Here is a 10833-nt window from a genome sequence, read left to right as displayed (position 1 = left end):
CAATGTGCAATTGTTTTTGTCTTTCAGATACAGCAAGTGTCACTTAAAAAAAATTAAAAAACATTCTGCCAACCCCTCCAAAGACATTTGACCAAGTTCGCCATGCATTGCGATTTCCTTAGATACAATCTTGGCCTAATTCCAATACTTCCAAGGTATACCGAGTGTTATGGTCAGCATGAAAGGCTCGTTCGCGAGCGCACTGTTTCACGACAGATCTGATTATAATGGGAAACATGCGTATGTATGGCGTGCACCAAGTTTACAAATCTCAATATTTGTGTACATGCGCAATCTTTTCAGAAATGACGCATGCAGATATTTTGTGTTACATTTACGCAATGGTTATAAATGACGCTCATGGGGAGTGAAAGGAGGGGTGGGGTTCTGTCCACGAGGTTGAGGTTGGGTCATTGGGAAGTGGGTTATTAGTGGGGAAACACCAGATGGGAAATGTGAGGATTATGGGGAGGTAGAGACTGTGAAGCATGTCCTGTTATATTGCAGGTGGCATGCTGAGCATAGGAAGACATTTTTCTGTGAGCTGGCTGAGTCGGGTGTAACCACATTTAAACTTGTAACAATTGTGGACTCAAAACGACAGGCAGAGAAAAATGGCAAGGAAGCTTTTGTCGTTTCCCTATTCTACCGGCCTGCACCTACGGGTGACGTTTTTTAGACATTTAAATGTGTAATTCGCACTCCGACCTGAGAAAGGCAGCAATACAGCGTCTAGTCTGCCGGAAACGCACAAGAAGAAGCAGAAGGGGATGATGATAATGATGATACTGATACCACCGATACCCCGGCTGTAACAACATTCGGCCGATTCATAGCTAGTTGTGGCTACGACGGGGTGTACTGTTACATACAGGTTAGGGCCCGGAGTTTTAGGGGGCTTATGCTTTATAACATTTTCAATGATGATGAAACTCTAAATAAACATTTTAGACACCACTAGAAGAAGACAGTGAAGTGACATTTCAAGGATACCTCATGAATATTTTTGTTCCGTTCTGCCATTGCTTTGGAAGCTAGCTTACGTTAGCAGGCTAGCTTGTAGCTAGCATTTGGGAGGTTGTGGAGGCGTAAAACGAGAAGAGGGATTGCAACGCTCTTTTGTTTTTTAGTTCACAGTTATCTTTCGGTTATATTGTATTTATTTTTCTAGTTTACATTCAGTGACATTTATGTGCGATTTCAATGTTGGTAATGAAACGTCATTGTGCTAACCCAGCTAGCTATCTTTGTTAAACGATAGCTAACGTTTGCGTTGATCACTAACGTTAGCTAGCTAACACAAAGGGGAGTTCTAGTAGCTAACGTTAGCTAGTTAACGTTGGAGTTGACTGTGTTGCTAGCAATGCCTTTGTATTTTCCTCTGTTCTGGAACAATGCATAACACAAAGGTTAATATCATACTAGGAGATGGGGTGTCACATATATCTACACATGTAATGTGACGATGGATTAATATTGGCTAGGAATAGATAGATAGCTTACATAAGAGTAATCGTTAGCTAGCAGTTTGATTAGCTAAAATTCAATGTCGCTATTTTGTTGTTATACTAGCTAACTAACTAACCAGCCAGTTACAACGCACTGTCGTGTTTAACGGTTTGATTGCAGTATTTTGTCAAGACGGCTATAGTATATTGTTTCTTCATTGTCATCTAGCTAGCAAGATAACTGTATAAGATCTGTATTGGCTGTATAATTGATTGTAAATCACTGTCAGTTGTCTGGCCAGAAAGGAATTGGCAAACGTTAGTTGAAATAACTTTAAATCCGTAGCAATCTCATTGGTTGCTTTTGTTTTTGTCACTGCCTAAATGTTTTTGGGACACCAAAGAGAGGTTGCTTAGTTAAATTTTTGGGAACATTGTAACAAGTAACAACATAGCAACAAATATAATTAGGCCTAGTTCATTAGCTATAATGGCCTACTACACTTTGAGCTCAAATGGGATTTCATCTTCTTCATGGATATCTCTACACATGGTCCTCATATTCACTGGTAAGTATTTAATAACTAAATATTTGTTACAACTCTCATACAATCTATACCACAGCAACTCAAACACACTGAAGCACACAACAGGATATGGTCATTTCCATCTAAAAGGACCCATGCACACCGAGTTAGTCCTGTGTAGCTCAGTTGGTAGAGCATGTCGCTAGATAAGCCAGGGTTGTGGGTTTCGATTCCCACAGTGGACCAGTATGAAAATGTATGCTCTAAGTTGCGTCTGCTAAATGACTGAAATGTAACTTGAAGTTTATAGGCGCATATAACATTTGGTGTCAAATGAAAGCTAAGTGTATATTTTGGGAGATTCTCACAATGCTATATGTATTGCGATTCGATACTGGGATTTTCTTGTGATTTGATGTTCCAATCATATTGCTCACTACAGTGCATTCGGGAAAGTATTCAGACCCCTTGACTTTTTCCACAATTTGTTACTTTACAGCCATATTCTAAAATTGATTAAATATTTTTTCCCGTCACCAATCTTCACAGAATGACAAAGCAAAAACAGGTTTTTAGACATTTTCAGAAATGTATTAAAATTAATAACAGAAATGTTGTATTTGCATAAGTATTCAGACCCTTTGCTATGAGACTCGTAATTGAGCTCAGGTGCATCATGTTTCCATTGATCATCCTTGAGATGTTTATACAACTTGGAGTCCCCCTGTGGTAAATTAAATGTATTGGACATGATTTGGAAAGGCACACATCTCTCTATATACGGTCCCACAGTTGTCAGAGCAAAAACCAAGCCATGGGGTCGAAGGAATTGTCCGTAGAGCTCAGAGACAGAATTGTATCGATGCACAAATCTGGGGAAGGGTACCAAAACATGTCTGCAGCATTGAAGGTCCCCAAGAACACAGTGGCCTCCATCATTCTTGAATGGAAGAAGTTTGGAACCACCAAGACTCCCCCTAGAGCTGGCTGCCTGGCAAAACTGAGCAATCGGTGGAGAAGGGCCTTGGTCAGGGAGGTGACCAAGAACCAGATAGTCACTCTGACAGAGCTCCAGCATTCCTCTGTGGAGATGGGAGAACCTTCCAGAAGGTCAACCATCTCTGCAGCACTCCACCAATCAGGCCTTTATGGTAGAGTGGCCAGAGAGAAGCCACTCCTCAGTAAAAGGCACATGACAGCCCGCTTGGAGTTTGCCGAAAGGCACCTAAAGGACTCAGACCGTGAGAAACAAGATTCTCTGTTCTGATGAAACCAAGATTGAACTTTTTGACATGAATGCTAATCGTCACGTCTGGAAGAAACCTGGCACCATCCCTACGGTGAAGCATGGTGGAGGCAGCATCATGCTGTGGAGATGTCTTTCAGCGGCAGGGACTGAGAGACTAGTCAGGATCAAGGGAAAGATGAACGTAGCACAGTACAGAGAGATCCTTGATGAAAACCTGCTCCAGAGCGCTCAGGACCTCAGACTGGGGCAAAGGTTCACCTTCCAACAGGACAACAACCCTAAGAACACAGCCAAGACAACGCAGGTGTGGCTTCAGGACAAGTCTCTGAATGTCCTTGAGTGGCTCAACCAGAGCCTGGACTTGAACCTGATCGAACATCTCTGGAGAGACCTGAAAATAGCTGTGCAGCGATGCTCCCCATCCAACCTGACAGAGAATCTGCAGAGAAAAATGGGAGAAACTACCCAAATACAGGTGTGCCAAACTTGTAGCGTCATATCCAAGAAGACTCAAGGCTGTAATCGCTGCCAAAGGTGTTTCAACAAAGTACTGAGTAAAGGGTCTGAATACTTATGTAAATGTGATATTTCAGTTTTTTATTTTTAATAGATTTGCAAAAATATCTAAACCTGTTTTTGCTTTGTCATTATGGGGTTTTGTGTGGAGATTGATGGAAAAAATTACATTTAATACATTTTAGAATAAGGCTGTAACGTAACAAATGTGGAAAAGTCAAGGGGTCTGAATACTTTCCGAATGCACTGTATATGTCTGCTGCAGGGACATGAGAAAATTACATTTACATTTAAGTCATTTAGCAGACGCTCTTATCCAGAGCGACTTACAAAATGGTGCATTCACCTTATGATATCCAGTGGAACAACCACTTTACAATAGTGCATCTAAATCTTTTAAGGGGGGGGGGGGTTAGAAGGATTACTTTATCCTATCCTAGGTATTCCTTAAAGAGGTGGGGTTTCAGGTGTCTCCGGAAGGTGGTGATTGACTCCGCTGTCCTGGCGTCGTGAGGGAGCTTGTTCCACCATTGGGGTGCCAGAATGAGTTTTGATCAGTCATGGAAATAAAAGTGCTGAAAACATGTTGGCTCACTATTTAAAAAGCTGTAGAACAAGTTATAGGATGAAAAATACCAGAGTTTTTGCACAGGTACAGCCAACTAGTGCTCGCTAACGCTGCCTGGCATTTTATTATTTTACAAATCGATACTTTGAGTCTTGGTATTGACATATTGTCCAAAATTATATTGCAGTTTGTAACTGCCGATTTCCCCCCCCCCCCCCCCCCATCACTTTCCAATTACCCACATATCTTTATGATATTTTCTTATTTCTCTCCCGCATGAGGGAGAATTATGAAAGTTCACAGAAGTAATAAGTATAGGTAGACATACCGCTTAGTGTTTTTACTGATAACAATTTTGTTTATGAATCGGTAACAGTGACTGAAAAATCTGGAACAAACTGACTGCAATTGAATTGGCCACAATGGGGAAATCCTAGTAATCCCAAACCACAGTTGCAGTAGAGTATGGTACAGTAGAGCACAAATGAGTAGGATACAGTATAATGTAATATACAGAACTGTACTCTTTACTGTACTCTACTGTACCAGGGGTCGCATTAACACAGAATTCTGAGAATTAAAAATTAAAGCTAAAAATAAAACACTAAATAAATATCTTGCTGTATTTTGTAAGCACAAATCTAAAATGTTATTGTAATATCTGCTCGGCTTCAGAAAAATGTTGTGCTTCAGTTGCACTTTTCCGCTCGGATGTCGTCAGACTAAGCAAATTCACGTATTCACAAACGGGCATTCTATCAGCAGACAGCGCTATGATGTGCTAATTTTCTCGGTGTACTTTTATCCGGTAAAATGCAAGATTAACTTCAAGCAAAACATTAGGAAATGTAGATGGTTACAATCATTCTATGATAAACATTAGAAATGTGATGTACATGCTTCGTTTTGCAAAAAAGACCTTGCTTTTTCATTGTAAGCTAATTTATTTGTGTAGCTGCTAGCCAAATAGCATTACACTTCTATTGTCAACTGATGAAAATGAAGCTATTTACTGCCAAATGTTTGGCATTAATTTATTTTGTGTGATGAAAAACCTTAGTTGCATGCTCATGATCGCTGTTGACTTTTAATATAAAACACAGATTTTTTTCATGGTCTGCTGTACTGAACTATACTCTGCTGTGCTGTACTCTAGTCTGCTGTACTCTACTGTGCTATACTGTGATGTCCAAACTTCTTGAACATAGTCATGTCTAAGATTGGTAGATATTAGGTCCATTCTGGACCAACCAAATTTGATCTTGTTTGGGGGCCGACTTCATTAGAATAATAGCTAGTGTGTAGAATAATACCCAAACATGGAGGATATTACATTTTTCTGCCTTATAAATAAATAATAGGGCCAATGTGTCACATTGGAATCAACGTTTTAAATGGGTTGGGGGGGGGGGGAGTGTTTCATGCAGTTCCACATGTGTAGTTAGAGGAATAAAAGTGAATATATGCAAATTTGCCCATAACACCACCTATACAACAACATAGGCCTAGGACTATACATCCTTTAAAGAGGGTTCATACAGACATTGGCAAGTCAAATCCAAGGGATTTCAATGTTATACAATGGTATAATTCATATAATTGTACATATAGGGCCTAATATAGAACCCCCCCACCTCTCCCAGCATTCAAAAAGTAGCCATTACCAGAATAATGCATTTTTTAGGCCTTGCGAATGCATTGATAGACAGGTCGACGCAGGGACACATAATAAAGTCATGAATAGCAGTAGCATTAAGCTCACCATTGCTGTTTTTATGATGAGAAAGTTACCAAAAAACAGGTTCCTTTTTTAAATGGAAGGATGTGTATGGAAATCCAAGTTGAAGGCAACAGATATTTTTGTCCTCTTAATAACTGCATTTGGTTTTACCGCAACAATGTAGCGCAACACCCTTCAATTGAAGCTTGTGAAACAAAGAAAATGGTCACATCTCACAAAAAACTGATCAAAAATGAAATCACAGATAATTCTAAGGGAGTAGGAGAACTTAAAATTGGCTAAAATAATTACAAGGACTTTTCAAGAACTAAATTGAGGAAATGTCAGGTTTTCAAGATCGGCCTATTCAAGTAACGAATGAGACACCAAAATATTCTTGACATTTCTTGCAAATGCCTTTTTTTCCAGTACTTAGTGCCTGCGATGCAACAACAGCCCATCACAACAGCTGTTCGTCACTTGAGTGTCATTCTGAAAATTCCTTCCTGGATCAGATGTCACGGTGTAACTATTTTGCATAATTAAGAAAGAACCACGTTAATGAAAATATCGATTTAAGTTTTAAATATCAAGGTAAGGTGACTCGGTTAGAAGCATTCAATTTTGCAATCTCATACATCATTTGGAATTTGTGTGCCCATGCAAAAAAAAATCACCCTGTATCAACACAAGGAGACACAAAATGTTACATAGTTACACTGCATTTCTGAGATCTCTATACAAAAAAACTGTCCAACAGCTGTATCCAGGATTCTTACAGGGTTCAACTTCAATGTCAAAATTAACTGCTTAAAATGTATGACAACAATTTACACTGTCATAAATGCAAGGACAGAAAAGTAATATTTTATGTCACACGATTTTGGACAATCCGTCAAGACAACCATGATAAAGGGTTAAACAGGTTTTAAATCAACTCTTGAATTTTATTGAATATAGCTATGTAATTACATGGGGGAAAAAATGGCACATTGTCATTGACTTGTCAACAGCTGCAACAAGTTGTCCAGTGTAGGAAATCCTCACTGGTACCCTGGTTTATAGAAAGGCCCTCATAATTATGCATTTCTGTATAGTACAGATCAAGGACCCATGATGTCATTATTTTACCGTAAGTATGTTACCAGGTGTTGATCCACTTCACTTTACTGAAGTTCAATAGCCAAAAATGTCCTGAACAAAATATAAACGCAACATGAAACAATTTCAAAGATTTTACTGAGTAACCGTTCATATAAAGAAATCATTCAATTGAAATAAATTAATTAGGCCTTAATCTATGTATTTCACATAACTGGGAATACAAATATGCATCTTTTGGTCACAGATGTATATAAAAAAAAAAAGTAGGGTCATGATGTTAAAAAAAATAAATATATATGGTGTGACCACCATTTGCCTAATGCAGCGCGACACATCTCCTTCGCATAGAGTTGATCAGGCTGTTGATTGAGGCCTGTGGAATGTTGTCCCACTCCTCTTGAATGGCTCTGTGAAGTTGCTGGATATTGTCGGGAACTGGAACACAACTGTTGTACACGTCAATCCAGAGCATCCCAAACATGCTCAGTGGGTGACGTCTGCAGAGTATGCAGGCCATAATAGAACTGGGAAATGTTCAGCTTCCAGAAATAGTATACAACATGGGGCTGTACATTATCGTACTGAAACAAGAGTTGATGGCAGTGGATAAATGGCACGACAATGGGCCTAAGGATCTCGTGTTCGTTGTCCGTAGCTTATGCTTGCCTGCCCATACCATAACCAAACAGCCACCACGGGGCTCTCTGTTCACAACGTTGGCATCAGCAAACCGCTCACCCACACAACGCCATACACGTGGTCTGCAGTTGTGAGGCCGGTTGGACGTACTGCCAAATTCTCTAAAATGACGTTGGATGCGGCTTACGGTAAATAAATTAACATTACATTCTCTGGCAACAGCTCTGGTGGACTTTCCTGTAGTCAACTTGCCAATTGCACGCTTCCTCAACTTGAGACATCTGTTGCATAATGTTGTGTGACATTAAAAAAAACACTGCATCGTTTGGAAAGGTCCCTAAGCAAGCATTTCACGGTAAAGTCTGCACACATTGTATTTGGCGCATGTGACATAACATTTGATTTGATTGTCATAGGATGGGTTACCTTTAAATATTGATCAGCAGTACCAGGTCTCTATGGGGTTTGTCAGCTTTCTAATTCTCTTATTTCAGCCCATGTGAAAGGCAGCTATTTAAATCCACATTTGTTAACTGGGTCGTTCCATGTCATTTCAGCAAGCCATAACACGTATCATCTCAGATTGTTCTGGAATAATTTCTGTATTTAGAAACATAAGATAAGCATTCCAGAAACATTATTTTTTAGAAATATAATTTGATCTCTGCGAAATTAAGCTGATTGATGGCACCCAAATTGGCCATTTTAATTTATAAGATTGATATAATATTCAATAATTATACTAGCAAACATCCAATTTGGACCAAACTTTTTTTCTAACAATGAGTTAGACATGAGGAATCCAAAGAAGGGTTCAAAAGCCATCCACGGACCCCCGAGATCCCACACCAGCAACAAGTGTATATGGTATCAGTTCTCTATAGTTGAAAAGTAGTATGAAGCTATGGCTCGGAATATTGCTTCTTCATCCTATGAAATGTAATGCTTTTTCCCCCCTGTTCAGAAAAATTAGTAATTGTAGTTGTTGGGTTTCTGCCCCATTTTAAAGAATCTCCCCCATTGTTAAAGGGATAGTTCACCCAAATTACATAGCATGTGCTGCTGTCATACCTGGTCAATGGACTGTTTACAGGGTAAGAAAACCAATATGTAATTTGGGTGAATTATCACTTTTGACAAAAGGGGGGTGGGTTCTTTAAAGAATCACCTAATAGGAGGAACAGCACCATTATAGTGGTCAGAACCTGGTAATCACAGGATGTAGGATGGGACATAAACCCAACATCTTAACTTACTAATTTCTCTGAACTGGGGGGAAAACAACATCACCAAATTTACTGAGAACACATTACATAGGATGAAGAAAGAATACTCAGAGCCGCAGCTCCATACTACTTGTCAAATACTGTATACTCGTTGTTGGGGTGGGGATTGGTGTGGAGGGTCCGTGGGTGGCTTTTGACCATTCAAATCAGATGTTAGGTACTCTTATAGATGAATCCTATAAAATGGCCAAATTGGGTGCAATCAATTAGCTTAATTTCTCGGAGCCAAAATTATATTTCAACAAAATGATGTTGCAGGAACTCTAATCTTAACGGTTTCTAACAACAGAAGCGATTTCATAACAATCTGAGATGGTGGGTGTCAACCCTCTTTCTTGTGCTTTTTGAGGTGGAACGACTAAATGAATGCAAAATGCCTACTGAGGTGTTTTTTTCCCCACTACCATCCATAATGGGCATGTAGGCCTAGCAGCTAGCCTTAGTTGATTGAGGCATGAGCGATGACGTTTTCAGAATAGCATGTCATAGGTTAACCTCTCTAGGGTAGGTGGGACGAAATCGTCCCGCACTATTCAACAGCCAGTGACGCATCAGAGCGCCAAATTTAAAACCACAAAATGTCATAATTCAAAGTTCTCAAACATAGGACTATTTTACACCATTTGAAAGATAAGACTCTCGTTAATCTAACCACATTGTCCGATTTCAAAAAGGCTTTACAGCGAAAGCAAAACATTAGATTATGTTAGGAGAGTACATAGCCAGAAATAACCACACAGCCATTTTTCAAGCAATCATATATATACGTCACAAAAACCAAAAACACAGCTAAATGCAGCACTAACCTTTTGATGATCTTCATCAGATGACACTCCTAGGACATTATGTTATACAATACATGCATGTTTTGTTCAATCAAGTTCATATTTATATCAAAAACCAGCTTTTTACATTAGCATGTGATGTTCAGAACTAGCAACTAGCATACACACTGCAAACTTCCGGTGAATTTACTTTATTACTCAGCATAAAACGTTCACAAAATACATAACAATTATTTTAAGAATTATATATACAGAACTCCTTTATGCAATCGCGGTGTCAGATTTTAAAATAACTTTTCGGCGAAAGCACATTTTGCAATATTCTCAGTAGATAGCCCAGCCATCACGGCTAGCTAATTTGATACCCACCAACTTTGGCCCTCACCAAACTCAGATTTACTATAAGAAAAATGGGATTACCTTTGCTGTTCTTCGTCAGAATGCACTCCCAGGACTTCTACTTCAACAACAAATGTTGTTTTGGTTCGAAATAATCCATAGTTATATTCAAATAGCTCCATTTTGTTCGTGCGTTCAGGTCACAATCCGAAGGGTGACGCGCGAGCGCATTTCGTGACAAAATATTTCAAAACAGTCCATTACCGTACTTCGAAGCATGTCAAACACTGTTTAAAATCTATTTTATGCAATTTTTCTCGTAAAATAGCGATAATATTCCAACCGGGCGATGTTGTATTCATTCAAAGACTGAAAGAACAAAATGGAGAATTCACATGAATGCGCATCTCCAGTGTCACTGTCCCCAGGCAGGCCAGTAACAAACTCTGCTGCTGTTCTTTGCCCAGAGACTGCAGACATCTCATTACACTTTCTGGCGCCTTCTGAGAGCCAATGGAAGCCTTAGAAAATGTCACGTTACAGCAGAGATGCTGTATTTTCGATAGAGAGGCTACAGAAGGACAATCAATTGTCAGACAGGGCACTTCTTGTATGGAATCTTCTCAGGTTTTTTGCCTGCCATATGAGTTCT

At 39.4% G+C, this 10833-nt stretch overlaps 1 protein-coding gene across 1 annotated transcript in view; it reads left to right on the top strand.

Annotated features, from left to right (window-relative positions):
• Positions 1 to 565: 565 nt before the first annotated feature.
• The window catches only part of LOC106588220 (low density lipoprotein receptor-related protein 12), a 39675-nt gene continuing 29407 nt past the window's right edge, over positions 566 to 10833 (top strand). The window contains exon 1 of the mRNA XM_014176997.3: positions 566 to 2017. Coding sequence (XP_014032472.1) covers positions 1939 to 2017 — 79 coding nt within the window. The 5' untranslated portion in view covers positions 566 to 1938. The remainder of the gene's footprint in view (positions 2018 to 10833) is intronic.

The sequence above is a fragment of the Salmo salar genome, chromosome 27 (genome assembly GCF_965601325.2).
Source record: "Salmo salar chromosome 27, fSalSal1, whole genome shotgun sequence".
NCBI classification, from domain to species: Eukaryota; Metazoa; Chordata; class Actinopteri; order Salmoniformes; family Salmonidae; genus Salmo; species Salmo salar.
The sequence above is the reverse complement of the archived record's forward strand: the minus strand, read 5'-3'. Positions and strand labels throughout refer to the sequence as shown.